At 39.9% G+C, this 21,312-nt stretch overlaps 1 protein-coding gene across 1 annotated transcript in view; it reads left to right on the top strand.

Annotated features, from left to right (window-relative positions):
- Positions 1-21,101, top strand: part of AIG1 (androgen induced 1) — a 121,091-nt gene extending 99,990 nt beyond the window's left edge. The window contains exons 4-6 of the mRNA XM_085217162.1: positions 7,918-8,033; positions 17,421-17,584; positions 20,434-21,101. Coding sequence (XP_085073288.1) covers positions 7,918-8,033; positions 17,421-17,584; positions 20,434-20,471 — 318 coding nt within the window. The 3' untranslated portion in view covers positions 20,472-21,101. The remainder of the gene's footprint in view (positions 1-7,917; positions 8,034-17,420; positions 17,585-20,433) is intronic.
- The last annotated feature ends 211 nt before the right edge of the window (positions 21,102-21,312 follow it).

The following is a 21,312-nucleotide window of genomic DNA, read 5'->3' as shown; positions in this document are numbered from 1 at the left end:
CAATAGCATTTAAGACTAATTGCGATTGAAGTGCAGTGATTCTCCTAAATAATGTCATATAGAGTAAAATAAGAAGGGAACATCAGTGTGTTTTTGTGACAGAAAACCTTCAGGATGTTCCCTGGTCTTGTTGCTTAACTGCCTCCTTTGCAGAGGAGAGGCAGCTCCAGAAGACACTCAAGCAGGGATGTAACTCTATCTATCTTTTTCCATCTTCCTGCACAGACTCACTTCCCTCTTAACAAGGTTTCCAACCATACTTGCTGTCCCCCAATAAATGCAGGCCCGCAGTCCATGCCTTCCCTGCAAACCCACCTCATTTCCCAGTGCTCCAGCACATGCCAGTGCCTCCCTCAACGTCTGAATCAAGTTGCAGATAAGTTGCAGTTACCATGGGATAGACTAAAATCTGACCTTTGGCTACCTCACCTGCACAACACCCTATAAATCCAGTTCCCTCAGTAACCACTTCCAAGATCTTAAATTTCTGAATAGCATCAAAGAACCACCATTTGAAAAAGAAATTGCAAAAAATGGATTCTTGATTTTCCCAAATGTGAAATTTCTTCCTCACTGGCCTGAAGCCCAGGACAAGCATAGTCAGTCCTGGACCAGAGACAGACTCCAAGTCCAATGTCTTCAGGTTAGAAAGAGGATCCTTTTGCTATCACGATGCCAAAAATACCCTTCTGTGAAAGCCTTAGTGCTTGCTGTGGGAGAAGGCCGAACACTGAAATATGACACGGCACATTTAATTTATAGATAAACTTTTCAAGTCAGTTAAAGAGATTTAGAGAGCATCTTGATACAAATTATTTTTTCCTTTTGAGGTCTGTGTAACTGAACTCATGATATGGAAGGAGCTGGCTTTTCAACAAGAGGAATACTGTTTTCTGTATGAATAAAATTGTTTTAAACCATTGCTAAAGTACATCTGCAAGCTTTCTTTAGTGACATTTGTGCCAGGAATACATGAAGCTTAATGAGTTTACTAGCTTTTCTTCAACATGACCTGCATAAACACCCAGCAATCATTAATGCAAATTAAATCTTTGTGATACATGTAAGTCTGTATATATAACTATAAACATTGATTTTAAGGATAGTTGTAAGAGACAAGGAAATACTTCTTTGCCTGGATAAACCTTTTTACAAATGATAGATTAAGAAGTTCTAGGGCAAATGGTTTAACCAGTAAGAGGAAAATAAGCTGAACAAAATATGTAGAAAAATAATTTGCCTAATACTGCGAGCCTTAGTGGCACATTTTTTCTGGTGATCTGTGGCAAAAATGAGGACTTGAGGTTGAAAGTAAACTGGGGCTCACTGAGTTTGCTCAGCTACAGCTGAATGCACAGAAGCTGAGCTGTATTGGTTGCTTTCATATTATAAAAGTCTGCAAAGAGTAACACGGGGCATGCTGATGGGAGCTGGGTAGGGAGGTTGGGCATATCACTGAAGGAACAGAAAGCCTGACTAAGGGATCCCAGCAAAGAGGTGACTTATATGACATTGTACCTTACATGTGTTTTAATGATGTCTGGTTACGAGACGTGCATTGAAAGCAGTCATATTGAATTATACAGAGGTAAAGAAAATAAGGCTGATGTCCTGGACTGGACCTGAGTAATAAGATGGGGTTCTCCATTCCTCCATAGTTACCCTATGTGACCTTGAGCGATGCTTTCCATCTGTCTTCCCCTTCTGCAAAACGGATATCCTGACCTAAAGTGCAGGATGAATCTGTAACACTTTTGAGGTGCTGAAGTGCCTCAGTGATTGGCACTGTGGAAATTCTATAGATAAACACCTAAATATAGCCTCCTTGGCATAATACAGTCACAGGGGTGAGATCAGACTGAGAGTGCTGTTTCATTATATAGTATATACTGCATATGTCAGTAACAAGGAGAACCGACTTGTGAACATTAGGTACATGTGGATAAAATTATACAAGTCAGGTTAAGTAAGATATACCATGCCCACTGTATTTATCTACAGAAAAGAGAAGGAGGGGGTAGCACTGAAAAGGAAGTGTTAATATTCTTTTCAAAGATCTCAACACTCTTATATTGACTGATTACAAATGCTTATTTCTGACTCTTGTGTGTTTTGTGGCATTATATGATATTAGTCTTTGTTTAGATCACTGAATACTTCTTCCTCTCTCCAACCTACAATAATAATAAATGAGTTGTCTGTGGCTGCCTTGGAGTGCATCCTGTGCATCAGTGTGTCTCAGTTAATAGTCATAATTTCTCATTTGTAAAAGGATAAGTGCTACCAGCGCTTTCATTCTAAGAAGGATTCAGACTCACTCAAGGATTCCAATTTATTATGCACCCAGTCCTGATATCCTGCTGCTCTCTTTATGGATTAGGCTGCCTTGGTGGAAGGTATCATCCTTCAGCTGACACATAAATACTCACTTGCCAGCTGTTCCTTTCACAGAAGTTTCTCAACAACTAAATCATGATCATGCCCCTTGTTTTACCAGTTTCTGATCTGGTTCTCCTTTTTACTCCAATAGGAGCATGCAGATAAAGCAGTTTTATTACTGCTATTAAACTACAAATGGTGCTGATCACAGCAGTGGATATTTTTAGGTCTACTGGTAATGATTTCTAGGATTAATACATCGTTGTGATTTTAAATTAAGAGGGATGGGTTGTTTTGTTGATTATTTCCATAAAGCCTTTAATCTCAAGGTGTTGCACAAACTCCTTGGCAGTAAGGAGAGGCAGATGGGTTGCTTCACTCTGACATGCAGCAGATATTTAACAACACAATCTGGTTGGGAGCTCGGAAAAAGAGGGAATGATAGCACCCTACCGATGCTGGTCTTAAGGGTTATTCTTATAGTCTTTGCAGTTCAGGACTGGGTAAATTAGTGGGAAGATCACACTGCCATGGGTTCTGCCAAGGGCAGATACTAATACACAAAGCAATCAGTTTAGCACCTTTTAAAAAGCTTCAAAGTTCTCCTCAGAACACACCTAGGGGAGGAAAAAAGGCTAGGCAAAGTACTGATGAAAACAGTGATAAAAAAAGCAGCACTTGCTAGTTGGAAGATAAAGCATACAATTAGGCTTTCAAGAGCAAGCATTTAATTTGTCTAAAGATTATTACAGAACTCATTCTTAATGCACTTCATTTGCATAAAATCTCTTCTTTCAGCTACCTGTTGCAGTTGCAACTCCTAGAATGGAGAAGTACAGTCCTCAATCAAATCTCAGTTTGTCAAGCCAATATTTCAGCTGCGCTGCCTATTTGTACTGTGAGTTTCTAGTCTAATATGTCATTAGGCACATACACACATGTGAAGGATGGGGCATATTTTAAAAGTACTTTTGAAGACTCATTAGTGAACGTGCCTTTCAAGCAGTTTCCCTCGGAAAGCAGTTGCAATGGTTTGGGGGATTGACCCAACCATCGGCTGGGGTTTGCAGTGTGTGCTATTTCAGCTTTACTCAGAGGCTGCTCCTTTGCAGTCAGTCTCCGGAGTGTTTCCTGGATCAGATTTCCCATGTGATATCCTTCCTGCAAATTTCACCTGGGCTCCATGAAACAAGCTGGCTCCTCTCTATCTTCATGCATTGTTACCAGCAGTTGAAGGTTCAGCAACTCAAATTTCTTCCTTGCTTCTAGGTGACCAAACCTCAGGAAACAGCACTGAGGAATAAGCACAAAAGGGAGAAGAAATTGCAGTTTTCTGTTCTGTAGAGATGAACATTTGCTTGAAAACTTAGCAGTCATATTGAGCTATGAAAGCTCCTTTCTTTCTTTCTCTTTTTTTTTTTTTTTTTGGTGGTAATAAAAATGTCTTACCCTTATAGTATTACTTGCTTGTACTAGCAGTTTACTACCATTATCGTACTATGTTAGCCAGTATACTCTAATTATAAAGTTACCCTTTACTTTAAGATTTTAAATGGTGCAAAATCTCAGCTTCTGCTACGGTGGCTAATCATCCTCACTATTTAAGCCTCCCTGTTATTTGAACTTCCTAATACGTGAGTCTTCCCTTAAGTAAACCCCTAGAGATTCTTTGACAAGCAAGGTGAGAAATGTTCTGCTGTCCTTCTCAGGACTGTCCAAGCATGACGATGATTGAATGGGATCAGTCAACGAGATACAAGTTGGGCATCTTTGGTCAACATTTCATGATCTTTAACAAACAGAACAAGGACACATCAATGTTATTTTCTCTGTAATCCTCAGCTTCCAGCTGTCCCTGTTTGTTTAGAGGTCAAATGGCAAAAAAGATAGCGGGTGTGACATTAATGCCCTTCTGCAGCTTTCCTGTTCCTGGTGAGCTTCACTCCATTCATTCAGTGCATTTGAGCCCTACTCACCTTTCCTAGGCCTTTGTCCAGGATCAATCTGATTCATGTTTGATGTTTACAGCCCCAGAGTGTTTGGAGACAGTTCTGTTTGCCTGTAGGTATCCGTGCTTGCAAAAGATTGCGTTTTTAAATTAAGGTCTGGAGGAGATGAAATGTAAGAAAAGGAATTTTAGTCTTTCTTGAATTCGGGGTAAAGAATCTGCAATAGCTTTTTTAAGTGGCAGTTTCACTAGAACTGCTTAAAACTAAAGTGTGGATTTTTAAAACTGCAGTGTTTGCAGGTAGCACCTACATTTGCTGTAATTCATTAACATTAAAGATACATGTCTGTTCTTAATCCTCACACTTGTAATTGCACTGTGCTTTTTGACAGCATTTTGTACATGAACTCTTCTGTGCTATTGCTCATTATCCTCTTTTTTTCCTTACCTTTAGAAAAGGGCAGAATTTAGGAAAATAATGACCTATTTTATTGTATAACCACAAAAGAAGGGAAAGGAGAAAAGAATTCTGTTTTAGACAGCTGTTAGTGAAATTATTTTAACTACTTTTTAATTGGCAGGCTATTGAGTTGTTATCATCAGTGAAGAGCACATCGACAAGAAGTACCTAAAGTGACAAACGTTTCAGTGGTGAAATGCAGTTCAGAAGCTCTGCAATCATCATGCATGTTAAGAGCAGTTAAGACTAAGTGACTGGATCACAAGAATACACGATACAAGAGTTATCAAGGGTGATTTTTTGGATTTGAAAGTCTTTGTTGTCTTCTGTTTGCACCTCTGAAGAGGTTGTGGAGCCAGGGCAGGAGACCATTTGAGCAGCTTTGTGCTGTGTGGCTTTGTGAGCTATGCCTGAAATATTATTCTCTGTCTAGAGACCTTTATTATCCAGATGCACAAGCTTAGAAGTGAATCTTCAGGTCTTGCGTTGCTGTCAGTCCCTTTTAATGGACTCTGAAGGTACCGCACCGTCAATAGACCTCTCCTCTAATAGTGGCACCTCTCTCATTGACCTCTTGTAAAATGCCCATGCATTCCATTGATGCTGTTCTATGCTGTTTAAAGGGATGGGGGCGGAAGAAGTTGTTAAGAGATGAAGGCATTGAAAGCTTCCCTAACTGCTATATTATCCACCTGACATTCTCCAAATGCCAGTCATTAATTACAAATGTATTGAAAATCAGAGCAGATACCCGATTCAAATTATGTTACATCTGTGAGGCAGAGCACTTCCATCATCTTATCATTTCCCAGCCAAACAATTCTTCCTTCTCCATGCTTGTTAAAGGCTTGGTACCCCACTCTGTTTCCTCTCATTTGAATCTATTATCCATTCAGGGATATTTCTATTCCATGTCCATCCTGCCTTCTTTTTCTTGTAACTGCTACAAACTCACCAGTCCAGCCCTCCATCACTCCCCAGAATTACATGTCCCTTCTAATATTTAATGGCAGATCACAGCCAACAAAAGCCAAAACCTTTTCCACCCACAATGTGGGTCCAAGGTGGCACAGCAGGAGATGTTTCTGGACTCCCCAGTAATGCCAGTTATAGGTGAGCTTTATATTCAGAAATTATGTTTTTTTTTTCATTACATGCTTGTGTTGATGTATATTTTCATGCTTGCCAGCACTCTGAGATCTAGATGTCAAGTGTTGGGGCAGGTTAGATGCAATTTTTCATTCTGCTGACATTAATTGGATGAACAGACCTTCTCAGAAGGGGCAGTATAAGGAATGTGTATGGAAAAATGACAAAATAAGGACTTTCACAGCTGAATAAAGACAAGTGGCTGAAAATGTTTTTTATAGCTTCGGCTTTGTTGTGGTTTAACCCTGAAGGCGGCCGAGTGCCGCACAGTAGTTTGCTCTCTCTCCCTCTTCCCAGTGGGATGGGGGAGAGAATTAAGAAAAACAACGTAGAATTTGTGGGTTGACATAAAAATCACGAAATCACAGAAACATAGAATGGCCCAGGTTGGAAGGGACCTCAAGGATCATGAATCTCCACCTCCCCCCCCCCCCACATGCAGGGCCACCAAACTCCACATTTAATCCTAGATCAGCCTGCCCAGGGCCCCATCCAACCTGGCCTTGAACACCTCTAGGGACAGGGCATCCACAACCTCTCTGGGCAGCCTGTTCCAGCACCTCACCACTCTCTCTGTAAAGAACTTCCCCCTGACATCCAACCTAAATCTTCCCTCCCTCAACTTCAAACCGTTTCCCCTTGTCCTGCAGTTATCTACCCTTTCAAATTGTTGATCCCCCTCCTGTTTGTAGGCTCCCTTTAGGTATTGAAAGGCTGCAATGAGGTCACCTCGCAGCCTTGTCTTCTCAGGCTGAACAAGCCCGGCTCCCTCAGCCTGTCTTCATAGGGAAGGTGCTCCAGTCCCCTGATCATCTTTGTGGCTCTCCTCTGGACACTCTCCAACAGCACCCTGTCTTTTTTGTCCTGGGAGCTCCACACTTGGACACAGTATTCCAGATGGGGCCTAAAAAATATTTACCAGAACAGAGAAAAGAATGATAATTACAACAAATATGTATGTATGTATCGATGTATATGTAACAAGCGATGTACAAGCAATTGCTCACTACCCCCGACCAAAGTCCAGCTAGCTCCCTGAGAAGCAGAGGAGAGATGAACTCTCACCCCCTTCAAAACTGCTTCCACTTGATGTCATATGGTATAGAATATCCCTCTGGCTAGTTTAAGTCAGCTGTCCTAATTCTGTTCACTCCTAGCTACTTGGGCTCTTTGCTGTGAATGGCCTTGTCTCTGCAGTAACTGTGGCTGTCAGCGTGTTATCAACATTGTTTTTCTCATAGAACCAAACATAGCATCATACCAGACACTCTGAAGAATTCCATCCCAGCTGCAACTAAGACAGGCTTTCATAAGTTTCATTTGGGAATCTAAAACCATTTTGCACAACTAACAAACTAAGATTCACAACACTTTTCCAAAAAAAATGAGTATTGTTTCTACCTTATAGATGGAGGAACAAAGGTATTGAGGCTATCATTTGAAAATATATCCTGCTTTCAAGACCCCAGATTGAGACACATTTAAGCTTCATTCTCAGAAGCGTTAAACACCAACATTTATATTCATTCATTTGGTATTGTTCATGCCTAGAGCCTCTTAAAATCAAGTGCATTGCCTCTTGTATCGAATGGTCAAAATAACTAAAGTGATGTGGCAAAGATCACAGAGCTATTGCAGGGCTGAGCTGGGACAGGGACCCAGTTCCTTTAGGACATGTCCCTTCATGCCACATCCTGTTTCCACATAGTGAACATTCCCCTTGTATTCTTGGCCAATATGAAAAGCATGCTCTGCTCACTGAGTTTTCCTCTGCCATCTCAAATAATTGGGTGTTACAGAAGCAATATTAAGCACTCGGGTTATTGACCTGCTTTATACAGTCATTTTGCCTTTTCTTGGTAACCATCAAGAAGTTGTCTTTACATTTTTTATTAATAAGTTTCTTATTGCAAAACTAGCATGGAAAAGCAGTGAGAATCATTTGTATCACCTGTTTTTCCCCTGTTGTTTTGTTTTTTAGCATACAACAGTTTTGCCCTTTATATTAATCGAGATGAGAACAACACATCATCAGTATCCCAGCAGGAGCTGTGGACTGGCTGCAGTGTGCACCTTCGCTGTTGGCTATATTTTATGGTAAGGGCTGTACATGCTGTGTTTTCAAATCGTATTGGGGGTTTTGTACTGCTAAATTTGGGCACATATTTCATTATGGATATAATCACTAACAGATTCACGCTGCATGCCTCGTTTGGTCCAAGACCTGGGCTTTGTCTGGTTTCCCCAGATGCTTATATTTTTAGAAAGTATATGCCAAACCTCACACAACAGGAATTTGTTGAACAATCCCATGTAAGCAGTGGTCTTTCCAAGAGTACATTTTTTGACCTTTTTTTTCAAGCTAAATGTTTTTCTTGGACCTTAGTTTTATTGCTTAGGGGTTTGTTCTATCAAATAAAATTGGGAATAGGCAAATGATTTCCTGCATTAGTATTTACACGGCAACAGAAAGATAGAATGCTGCCTTTTTTTCTTTTACTAGTTCATAAATTCTTTCTGTAAAACTGATTGAAGAATAAGCTAGTAATCCGAACATTGCAATTTATTTAAAAAATTGCAAATGCTTGTGAAAAAACTAAACAGTAATAACCTTTCTTACGCAACTTATTTGACAAAGTTAATCTACTTTGGTCATTCTGACATTGCATTTTTCACTCAATCTTTGTTTTGCTAACAATGCTCTTTTGATACCATATATTGTCTATCCTTTCCACATTACATTTCATGACCTCCTGTTTATTTCTTATCAGATCACAACAACCCTCCCTCAGCTCAGGGGATGTTTTCCAAAACCATGGATAATATTGTTTTTTTGACCAGTCAAGTGAGATCTGACTAATGAGAGAGGAACACAGACTTTGCAACATTTCTTGCAAACAAACTATGCAACATTTCCCCTTGGTCCAATGAAAGAGAAGCTGTTATTCATACACATCAACATACATCAAGTGATCATAAAATGATGGTAATCTAGCTGAAGTGGGATGCTGGGTCCCAAGTTGCTAGTCATTCTGCCATTTACATTTACAAACACATATCCTTCTTAAATGAGAATAATATTTGCAATTTTAAGATAAGGACAGTCTCATGCATAAAGGATGTAATGATTTATTCAGCAGAAAGGGTGTTCTTTTAACTCATATATGGTAATGCATAACAGCTGTTTATTTACCACCTTTCTCCAAAGATGCCTAGAGATAGGATGGCCAAGTTGTTGTACATGTGATCTGACCTGATGATAGTGCCTGTTTTCTCATACTCACCTGAGTAGATACGTGGGATAGCATTCAAGAAAACAGAAAATTGAAGCAGTCTATTCTGTAAGTGAAATAAAACCAGAGGTGTCTTAAGAAACTGTTAGATTATCGGTGTGATACTCATACGTCTTGATCCTGCCTAATACAGTGTATCTACAACCTACAGCTATAAGTATAATATAATATAAAAGGAAATTTTAGGACAAATAAAGCACAGGAAAAAGATTCAGCATTAAGATATTAACTACTAAACTGATATCCAGTTACAGGCTACTGTCATCTCCTTTTGCTTTTGCTTAATGTTAGGCCTGCTCTCAAGCGATTTGCCTTCTTCCAAGTTGTAATTCCTCAGAAAATGGTGTGAGACAATGGTTTATTCTACCTAAAGGTCATCCTGCTAAAATTTGCAGTTACAGTTCTTACCTCTTTCCATGTTTATGGAAGAGATTTTGGTCTTCTTATGGGGAAGACCGGAGGCAGACACAGGCTGCAGGGTACCATCTGCGAGTACTGCATCTTCAGCCTGCAGTGTTATTGAAGCTTCTGTCTAAGATTTGGCTGAAGCTGCAAGCTAAGTCTTGGTTCATTGATATCAATACAGTGTATCTGATGTTCACAGGTTGGGGAAACCAATAGAAAGAATGAAAAGTATATCTTTTTTAATCCACCTCAGAGTGTGCCTACATTTCACAGCTAGTTTTCACCATCTTCCTACTGCTAGGTAATCACAGAATTAATTACCATAATCATTTAGAGAATTTGTAATTATATAATTAGGATTTGCTGCCCTTGTACGCTTTAGACCCCTCAAGGTTAGCGTGGTGCATTAGAAAGAGATGACACCTGCAAATGACCTAGTTACATGCAGCCTTTTGGAACTTCCTTCCCTTATATCTTTGTCCTTGGATCCCCTGCTGGTGCATAGTTCTTGGTTTATATTTTTTGACCTTGAAGTCAGAAGTCTGCTGTGTCATTTTTCTCTCAGACTACTGTTTTCTCTGAAGCTTTCTCAATATAAAATTGATAAAGTTGCTAATCATATGTTCTCAGTGTTTTACCACTGAATTTTGAATTCTCCCTGCTGCGGATGAGACCTTCTTACTGTACTGCACAGTTTATGTGTCAAGTCTCATTTTGTACTATAAAGACTTATACATTTTGTTATTGCATTTTTTCAAGTGTAGCTAGGGAAGAGCTTTGGGTTTGTTTCATATGCAGCTGAATCTTTCTTGTATGGAAGGGACAGTGAAATAGGGAGTTTTTATTATGTATGTCTGATAAATGAGAAAACAAGCAAACAATTCTGAATAGAATCAGAAAAGTTAGAAGGATATAGGTAAATAACATGATATCACCTAAACAGTATTCAGAGATGTATTATATGTATTATTTGATCTTAAAGAGTAAAAGAGTAGAAACCTTTTCTATTATTTCTACTTTTTTTTGTTTTGTTTTTTTTTTAATTCTATCCCTTCAGTCAGGAGAGCATTTGGGTGGGCACACTTAGTTCATGCACTGCCTGTGAAGAAGAACTTTGCGTTGCTTTCAAGGGACTGTGCCCAGGCACAGCATTCAGAGACCTGTGTTGCCTGTTGCACTCCATACATGGACTTTAAGGATGTAGGCCATGGGATAAGATGGGAAAGACCAATTGGCTTTATTTACTATGGCTTGAAAAAGTCATAATTTGTACTGAATTGTTAAATCTAGACTGTGCTAAGAAATCCTAGGAGTTTGCCAGTACTACCAGAAAATACTGCCAATGAGTGTATGGAGTTGGTTGTCGAGGAACAGAAAAGAGCCAGAAATGTGTTGCTCCTTGTAATATGAATGACCTCATGGCAACTAATATCAGAGCCTAATATGTCCCTAGAATAAACTGAGACGAACACATTTATTTAAAATTGCTTTCTTGTTCCATCTGCTTTTGAGTGCTTGAGGATGCCAAATAAACAGACCCTAAGAATCTGACTCTTCTGCTCACATAATTGCTAGGCTACATGTTTGGGATCAAAAGACTTGGTCTGCTTTCTTGTTGCTATCTCAAATCCACTAGGACTTGCCTCCACGTTTGCCAAGCTTGGACTTGATTCATTCTTTGATAGATCTATTTAAATATCTTAGATATCTTTAAACTTTTCTTTGAAAATAAAGTTTAAGTGACTTTGTGAGAGCTCTGTAGATTTGCTGAGGGAAAGCATTTAGATGGGATGATTTGCTGAATTCTTCTTGAATGAATAAAAGAAGTGAATCTACATTCTGAGAATTTGTAATGAATTTGAGATAGCTGCAGTCAGTTACACTGTAGGATTTCCAAGGTTCTCCATAGAAGGAGAGGAAGGTCAGAAATTGAGTATGTTGGCAAAAGGGTAGGAGTACTAGGACAAACACAGAAAAGAAGGGTAAAGAGCATGAAAGTAATTGATACAAGATGGAGTAGGAAAACCAGCATCTGTCTCCTACTCAGGATGCGTTGTTTGTCTGTGTGTCAAGAAGGGGCCATACATGCTTTTGCAAGCAAGCACTGGAGGGAGAAATTCAGCATGGATCAGGTGAATCAATGATTGGCAAAGACCAAATTAAAAATCCTTGAGACAAGCAAAAGAGGGTTAACAGAGAGCATGGGCAAGGAAATGTGCAGCTAATAGGTCATCAAGCTGAAATCATGCAAGTGAGTGGAAAAAGCTTGGAGGGGAAGAGGGAGATGGGCCTTCAAATCAGAGTGGAAGGGTGGTGGTGGGTGATGGATCACAGAATCACAGAAACATAGAATGGCCCAAGTTGGAAGGGACTTCAAGGATCATGAATCTCCACCCCCCCGCCACATGCAGGGCCACCAAACTCCACATTCAATACTAGACCTGGCTGCCCAGGGCCCCATCCAACCTGGCCTTGAACACCTCCAGGGACAGGGCATCCACAACCTCTCTGGGCAGCCTGTTCCAGCACCTCACCACTCTCTCTGTAAAGAACTTCCCCCTGACATCCAACCTAAATCTTCCCTCCCTCAACTTCAAACCTTTTCCCCTTGTCCTGCAGTTATCTACCCTTTCAAATTGTTGATTCCCCTCCTGTTTGTAGGCTCCCTTTAGGTACTGAAAGGCTGCAATGAGGTTACCTCGCAGACTTGTCTTCTCCAGGCTGAACAAGCCCGGCTCCCTCAGCCTGTAAATGGATGGGACAATGCAAAAGAGAGGAAGAGAGTTGAAGCCAGGACTACTTAGAACAGGAAAGATTCAGAAGAAGTAGAAGCAGCAGAAATAGGCCAGGGCATTAGCATTCCCTGTACCTTACCCACAAGAAGAATGGGAGAAAAACAGTGCTTTCAGGAGGAGAATTCTTCATGAATCCTCAGTATGATAGGTCTGACATAGCCATTATGGACTGTTGTATTCTATTGCCCCTCCATCTCCATATCAAGTGTTTCAGTCAAAGCAACAGTACAGTCAGTACAGATGACATGCATAGATAATACATTCTCACTTGCTTGTGCATCTCCTTAAAATACAGCACAAGAAAGCATAGCAACCATTGCTATATTTAAAATTAAATATTATTTATCAAAACAGACAACCTCCAAATCTGCAGAGTTTCTGTCATTCTAGCTAACACGAATTTCTCCTAATCTTTGTTCATCCCAGAGAATGCTGGCACTATGTCATACTGCGTATGTTTTGCATGACATTATTTGCAGGAGCAGTTTTCTGGGATTTGACATCTTCTGATTGCATAAGCCATTCCATATCAGTAGCGTAGTCCTATTGACCCTTGTATTCTTTGGCAACACTCAAACTGGTGAAGAATCCAGCATAAGAAATTGGAAAAAGGGGAGAGTATTGCTTTCATTTCCTGATGATTGTCTATTGAATTTATATTTTAGTGTTTAAAATTTCTTAACAATATAAATTCCTCCTGTAGATGGCTTACCCTGTTTGGCTGGGAATATAAAGAGCCCAACATCTTAAGATGAATGTAACAATTCTTATTAGATGTAGAGTAAGCCGTCGAATGTCTTTGGAGACAAAAATTAAAAATGTAAAAAGAATTGATGAAAATTTCCTTAAACATCACTTTTTCAGTATTAGAAATCAAAAGTAGAACAGTTTTATTCTGGCTCATTGTGCTCCAGCCTCTGAAAGCACAGGGTTGATCCCTAGCCTGTACCCACAAATGATTTGTTCATTTCAGTTTTGAATGACTCAGCTGCTGTAAGCCTATCACCTCCTTCGGGAGATATTCTGCAATTTAATAGTTCTGAGTAAAGTTCCCACTTTTAGCAGAAAAGGAGAGTGATACTAGGAAAGATCAGGAAATAAAAACATGGAAAATACCCATGTCCTGTCATTTGTTAAACTGTAGCCACAACAAGAACCAGCTTTAGATGTATTTCAGATTAAAGAATTGGCTTTCTCTTACCTCTGTCACCTGAATAGCACAGAAGATGTAGGAAAGGATCTGTGAGAGCTGCTGCAAGAAATATCCGGAAAGGCATTACCACAGTAGATCAGTGTAGTTATGTATCAAGGCTGTGACTGTTGCTAATGTCAGATGCTCCAGGAGAGGATTCAGAAGGCCTTTTTGGAAAAACCAGCCTATAAGAGAAGCTTTCATCTAAAACCCATGTAAAAAAATGGATGTTTGACCCTTCAGTCTTGATGTATTCTATACTTGGTACTGAAGCATAATTGTATGTATTTTTATTATTTGTATGGTCTCTTTACTTCAGAAGCTCGCTGGAGTTTTAGTGGGAGTACAACTGGAGTTGCCTACAACAAAGGAGTGAATAAAACAAACACAAGGTCCTATCAAACTTTTATTCTAGGAGGTTTCTTTAATCTTGATTTCAGTGATATATCACTGCAAGGTAGGGTAGATCATTAATTAGACATCACACAGAAAAATATTTCCTTTGTCATATATGAATGTCTTGCTTCTGAGTTCTGCTGTATTTCTCCTTCTGCTACGAGGAAGAGCATTTGGAGATCCTCAGCGATTCTGTGGCAGGCGTTATTCTATGTCATCTCATTCACTGCTCTGAAGAAAGGTTCTACAGCCCCCTGTCTAATAGTTCCTGCTTTCAGATCACATAGTACTGATTGTTGTCTAGCTGCAGATTTGGCTGAAGGACTCAACTTGGGAGGAAACAGATGGGGACTCAGAATTCAGACCACAAGGAACCAGCAAGTTGTAATGCCTGTGCAAGTACATTTAGAGTTGTGTAGCTGGCAGTCGTGTAGCCATCATGAGGGAGCAACCCCTTTCTGGCTCCCACTGCAAAACCTTTCGGTTGTCGCAGTCATCTTCTGATATCTACCTACTGAGCTTGCCTTTACCAAAACTAGGATTTGCACATGCCATTGTAACAGTTGCATCACTCAAAGCGATGCATAAACCACAAGGTTCCCACAGTTTTTTGAATTTGTTGCTTTTCTTCATTAAAAAAAGATCAGTAGCCAAAGAGTAAGAGTACACCTATCTTCTCTACACATAGTTTTCATTTTCTCAGACAGGTTGATTTAAAAATGGCGGACAGGAAGACTTATTCCTTTGATATATGAGATATACAACATCTACTGTATACTAGAAGTGAAGAACAGCTACAAAGTCAAGGTTTTGAAAGGTGCTTTGAAAACGAAGCAACAGTGTGTGTCTTCAAATTTCTGTTTTTTTTTCTGTTTCCTACACCAGCTGGTTGAAAAATTCCAAAAATCACCACTTTTTTAACAAACATTTTAATTTGAATACAATTGGGAATATCTCCACTCCTTTTTCCTTACCAGTTCTAACCAATGGCAAAGTGAGCTGTGTGACCCGTAACGCACTCCTCTTTGCAAAAACACTGCTACATCCAGAAGGGCTGCCACAGAAGCCAAAACACAGGGAGCTTCAAATTTAATGTTATCTTCTCAAAAATAGTCAGGCCAGTGTTACCTTAAACTTTTTCGCCTCAATGTATTTTTGCCTTAACAACCCATTTTTCATACCTGTTCATTGACAGGGTCATAAATTGGATCTAGATTTGTGGTCCTAAGTAAATCTTAATGCATGCTTCCCTGTGCTTATCTAATAATGAGGTTGGACGGGAATAATGACTACTAGACTTGCGATGTTGAAGGCACTCATTAGCGTTAGCAATCAGCAATCTTGTATGGAGGCTTTATGGCCATGGTTTATCAGCTCCTTGTGTGGGGCTGTACTAGCGTGCGTTCAGCGGAAGCGAGCTGCTCAGAAAGGCCATCAGGTGAGGTTTCCATGGTAGCAGTTGTCCTCTGGCAGCTACCCTCCAAGGTGCAGGCTGCGCAGGAGCAGTCAGTGTGCCACTGCTCAGCGGAGATGAGGCCAACATCGCTCAGCCCAAATGCAATGCTCACTGGAAGGAAGGTCGGGATTGCTGAGTGTGTGAGGTTGCGACAGCCATCTCAGCAGTACTCTGTACCCCCTGTTCTCAGAGCATGAGTTCCTGCGTTGTGGCTGCACTGGTGACAGGCGTACAGCAGCTGTGTGGAACGCACCCGCAGCCTTGCCAAACAAGGCGACCTTTCTGGGCAGCAAAGAACAGAGTTCATACAATGTACTAGAAATTCTGAACTAACCAGACACAGCTGACATTCGGGAGCTCAGCAGTGACTCATTGGTCAGATTTAGAAAATGTTTCTTCTTTCCAACATAAGTGCATTCTAGTAAATGTCACTTCTATTTGGTTCGTGAATTTGAATACATAGGTGCCATTTAGAAGGTCCCTTGAAAAGTCCCTCCATAAAGATCCTTCATGGTACTGGACAGTTTCATCATGCAGGGAAGCTAAGTACGTGTACAGGGTAACGGATAATCATTAAGCAGGGATTCTATGCTCTCTGTGTGACAGGCGTTTATTATAGTGGTTTTGAGGAAACTTCTGCATTTCTGCTCTTCAGGAGCCTGTGGCCATTGACATAATGATCAAAAGTTTTCTTTAAACAAAAAGGATCAGCAAGTGAAGCAAATCATTTGGACATGGAAATCCCCATCAATAATTTTCTCTGCAGCTGCTGAGTCTTCTCTTTAGCTGTGCTTCACTGCACGCATCTCTCTCAAACTGATCAGAGAGGATCAGATTTACAGTCTTACAGAGAGATCAGCAGCTCAGAATTGTGAGCCTCGGCCTTGTCTTCACTGAGCATTTTTCCCAGTTAGCCACTATGATGCGTGCTCAGTTTTTTGGCAGCATTTACCTTTCTTAGCTTCCAACTGCTTGAATGTATGAGCTCTCTCTGCCCCCCCCTCCAATTTCACCACTCACCATGTCAGATCTCTGTGCAGCACCTGTCCTTCAGAGGGTACAGACGTCAACACAGTCACACACACAGAAACCACATACCTAGAGTGCTTCTTCAGACTGCATTGAGGTAGAGCTTACACACTGTTTCTTGGGTTAATGTTCCAATGTTCTCCGTTGTAGATGAACACTAACAATGACTGTGAGAAGGGCAAGTCATCATCATTCCTTTTCCTTTATTGAGTGTGGAGCTGGGTGGAATTTTACCTAGTTAAAAAAAAAAAAAAAAAAAAAGGTTTAAAAAAAAGGTTTAAAAAAAAGGTTTTTTTTTAAAAAAAAAAAAAGTTTGCAAGCAAAAAATCATTCGATCACAAATCATACCAGGTAGCTGAAAGAAAAATTGGAGCAACCTATAAAACACAAGTGCTAAAGAAATCGTTGTTTTAAAGAGAAGCTGAACCATATGTCTCTGACAAATGAAGAAACTGAAGCACTTGCCAAGTGTGGAGAGGAAAGAAGCAAACACACAAATGTGTACAGAATGAAAACAAAATGCACCAGAAAGCAGAAAGTCAGGCTTTGTAGGAGAATTGCAGGAGCACTGAACACCTTTTGGAAGAAGAACTTGCTTGGAATTGTGGGAGTGTTGCATTCCCATGCTAACATATGGAACAGGAGTTTATATTCTTTGTAAATATAAATGTGGCATCAGAACCTGAAGATTGGATGACTATTCAGACTGAATTTAAAACAAAGCTGTAACTGTACAGAAAATCAGTCTTTGTTTCGTCATTTTTAATGTCTGTTCTGGAAGGATATCATCTGGGCTCTCCAAGAAGCTGCAGTTAATAGCAACTCGCTGTCCTTTCAAGTGATTGCTTTTTAGGTTACAGCTACTTTCGAAAAACAAGGCTGTAAGAGTCATCACTTGATGATTTTGTTCTGTTTCAGGGTGTGCTGGATTCACCATGTTACAGGAGTGTGGGTGTACCCACTTCTTGAACACCTCAGCCCAGGTGTCAAAATAATCTTTTTTGCAGCTGTTACTGTAATAATTAACATTTTCTACGTGATGGGAGAGATCCTGAACAACTACATTTGGGATACTCAAAAATGTGAGTATTGTTTTAGAAATATTAATTCGTGAAATACTCTGTCAGGGCTTGATTGTGCTGCCCTGAAAGTCAAAAAGATTTTTAGCTGGCTAAAGTAGAGGAGAATGACAGAAGTTCCATTGAAACTTCTTGCTTGCTCGCTCTTAAGAGCAGTCAAATGAATGGAATGGCTGCTGGAGAGCACTATGTGCTATGAATATGTATTCTTTTTTATTACTTCTAATACTAATTTAAGAGCTGCTAGCAATTACCTGAAAGGTTTACAACCCACTTGGTTTACAACCCACTTATTAGCTGATGAATCCATTAAATGCCTCTAGAATAAAATATCATTTTGTAGGAATGTTGTTAATGTTAAGCTTTGACTAAGAAATAACAATTTTAAAAAGTAGTATTCCCAGATATAAAGCGTCTTCTGCTTATAAGTTTATTCAAAGAAAATTAATATGTTCACATCAGTCAAATATTAGGAATGAAAGATCTCAGTGCAGGGTGAACATAGCTCTGTAGGCTGTACGTTCACCTACCAGGCCTAGGCCAGGCATCACCAAGTAAAGCAAAAAGGAAAATAAGACAAACACAAGCTTTGATCTATGAAAGATATTTTCGTTTGTCAAAGTACCTGAAGTAAGCAAACAACATTCTTAATCTCTGCAGGAGCAAATCACAAATGGAGTGAAATCCTTGCTCACTGGGAATTCTGTCATTGTATTCACTGGGCCCGTAACGAATTGTGACCATAAGAACAGTCTGCGTCCCATTTTGGGAAATGTAGTTTGCAGCTGTTCATACACCATAAATTCACATGGTAGATTTCTGCTTACACAGATCTGTTTTAACAAGTCCTGTGGTACTTGGGAGAGTCTGATTCTGGAAGCTCAAACAGTTTTACCAGCCATTTGCTCATGTTATCACCTAGATGCAAAGTATCTTGTTGGTTTTATGCTACGATCAGTGATCATTCTCCCAGTAGGTTCTCCATGACCCTATTATCCTCTCTGTCATTTCCTTGATTTGGTAAAAGACTATAAATCCAAACTCCTTTGTGGCTCAAGCACTTGCAGTCCGGAAAATGTCATGAGTTACCTGCTGTTGTGCTATGCTGGAAACACTTTGCATAAACCAAACCTGAAGTGTGTAACATGCATACCACAAACAGCAGAAATTTAAAATAATGCCAATCTGTCACCTGGTAAGATTTAGGAAAATATTATTTGAAAACTGTACATTTAAAAGGAGTATTTGAATCATAAGTTTTCAAATTAAGGCAGTCTGCAATGAGATTTCTAGGGTGGAAGGGGGCTGTTTTGAGCTTTGGAGGTTTCTTTTTTTTTTTTTCCACTTTCCTATGGAGATGCATAAAATAAAGCCTTGTTACTGACAAAATGATTTGCAGTTAGGTATTTCCAAATGAAACTACAAATATGGTAGGCAAGGAAAAATTTGCCCTTTCTACAAGCCAGTGTCTATCCACAGTTTTGAGGGTATCTGTGTTCCTGCCAAACTATTTGATGCATCTGCAGCAGCGCAATTGAGAAGAAAGGAAAGAACCTCTTTTTAAAAGGCAAATAAAACAGCTCATTTAAAACTGTTGGAGGAGTTTCTTACAGCAGAAGGCTCAAAGCTGGCTCTGGAGCAGCCTTGTAAACCCACTGTAATCTTTTGGACCCAGCCTTTTGTTTTGGTTGTTAAACCTGTGACTGTGGCTCAGCTCAGGTCTGCCGGTGACACCCAGGGCCGTTGCCCTCAGGCTGCTGGCAGCATTAGCCCCGTTTGTTTCCTCATTGCTTCTTTCTACAAAGACAGCTCTGCAGTTGTGTGTTCTAACTGCACGTGGCTCTCACTCCTTCCCATCCTGGAATTAACTAGCTACGTTTTCACTGTGACTTTTAGTGCAACTGCCATCTATGCATAGATTGCATTAGCAGGTGATCTTACTTGTGACTAGATTTTCCTCTCAACGTTCTCAAAAATTACTCCTTTTTTGCCTCCAGTCCTCAGAGGTCCTTCGTTTCCAACATGCAGCAGGCCTGAAAACCTCCAAAAGAAATATTTTTATTTGAGATGTTTGGCAGAGAGTGCCTAGTCAGAAGAACAATACTTTTGTCAGATACCAATAGTAATTCATTGTCCAGAAACAGGCATATGAAATAGCTGAACGTTTTCATTGCCAGAAAAAACACAATCTGCTGCCCAACCCAGACGCTGCTCAGCTTAGAGGAGAGAAAAGTCCTGCAGCAAAGATCAGTTCTTTAAGGAGCCCTGTGCTCAGCACAGTCCTCCTGATAGCACTGAGGGACATGACCCTTATCAGAAGAGAGAGGTGCCCTACCAACACTACTTGATCATTTGTTTCTGTGCTGTCAAAAGAGGGAGATGTACTTGCAAATATTTAAAAATCCGAGGCTGAAATAGGAGGAGGGGCTTAAGTTACTGAATTCTAAGCAGAAATGTTAAAACTTGCATTCAAATAGAACCAGCTGCTTCTCCTCAGCTATAATAACATCCACCTTAATTTGCTCGTAGGTAAGCAGAGGAGTTGAGAGAACTAAGTGTTCCCAGTCCCCTGCAGCAGTCAAAGGCTGAGCATGCGGCAGGGGGTGAGGCTGATTTGAAAGTGGTCGGGACTGTGAGGTTCATTACTGGACAACCACTGCCATCAGGTGTGCAGATGCTCTTTTCATGCACAGCAGGTGAGGTAACACATGCAAGAGCATGTGAGCAAGTAGGGGAGAAACAACGGCAATATAGGGAAAAGAAAGATTAATGCTTTAGAAGAAACCTCTCTAAATAAACTTTGGTTTTATTCATTCAGAGATTTTTAAAAGCTGTTCTCCATATGCTTTCAGGTATTGAAGAAGAAAAGGAAAAGCCAAAATTGGACTGAACAATAGATGCAACATGGAGGCTTGTTCATGGCTCCATGGAAGATTTCTCATCCCCAACAGAGGTTGGCACAGAGAGGAATCTTTTGGAAATAAGGCAGATAATGGGCCTTCTGCTCAGAGCACGGATATTCTGGGGGTTTATGTGGAGGGAAAATTATTTTAGCTAAGAATAATAATTATGTTTAAACCTCCATTCCTATTTCTCCATGCTTGCATGTGATATACACATTTAAGATGTATACTTATCTCCATGGCATTCTCAACATGCTTTTCTTGAATCAAGTAAGCCATTAAATCATTACAGCTTTCCATTTCCACCAAGAAGAACAAGTCCATTCTTTGTATTGTTTGAGAAAAGCTTAACCAGATATGTCTAATATGGGGAGCAAAACAATCCAATGTATTTCAAAGTATAGTGTAAAAATGTATTTAAAGTTAATTGCATGAATGTATCTGAAGAGGAATTCAATATGACTGCAGTACAAACATAACAAGATGTGACAGTTGCCTTAAATTAGTGATGCTAATAATTTTATCAATCCAGTAAGATTTTATTTACCATGTTAGACTATCTGAAAATGATGCAACTTTTCTTAATTATGTCTAAATAAAGATCAAGTTATCCCCAAGTTTCTGTTTCTTCATGCTGATTCTTGAAATTCTAGATGGATTGATGACATTTGAATTGTATGTTTTCAGGTTTTCCAGTGTCAGCTGTAGATGATATTATTTCTGCGGGAGGACTTTTCTTACTTTCCTAGTACAAGACCAGTCCTGCATTTCCAGATTGTAAGTTCTCAATACATGGGCTGAGCCATTAGCATTGTATCAGAAGTACCT

The sequence above is a fragment of the Meleagris gallopavo genome, chromosome 2 (assembly GCF_905368555.1).
Source record: "Meleagris gallopavo chromosome 2, MGAL_WU_HG_1.1, whole genome shotgun sequence".
Classification (NCBI taxonomy): Eukaryota; Metazoa; Chordata; class Aves; order Galliformes; family Phasianidae; genus Meleagris; species Meleagris gallopavo.
This window is presented reverse-complemented; position numbering and strand designations above follow the sequence as displayed.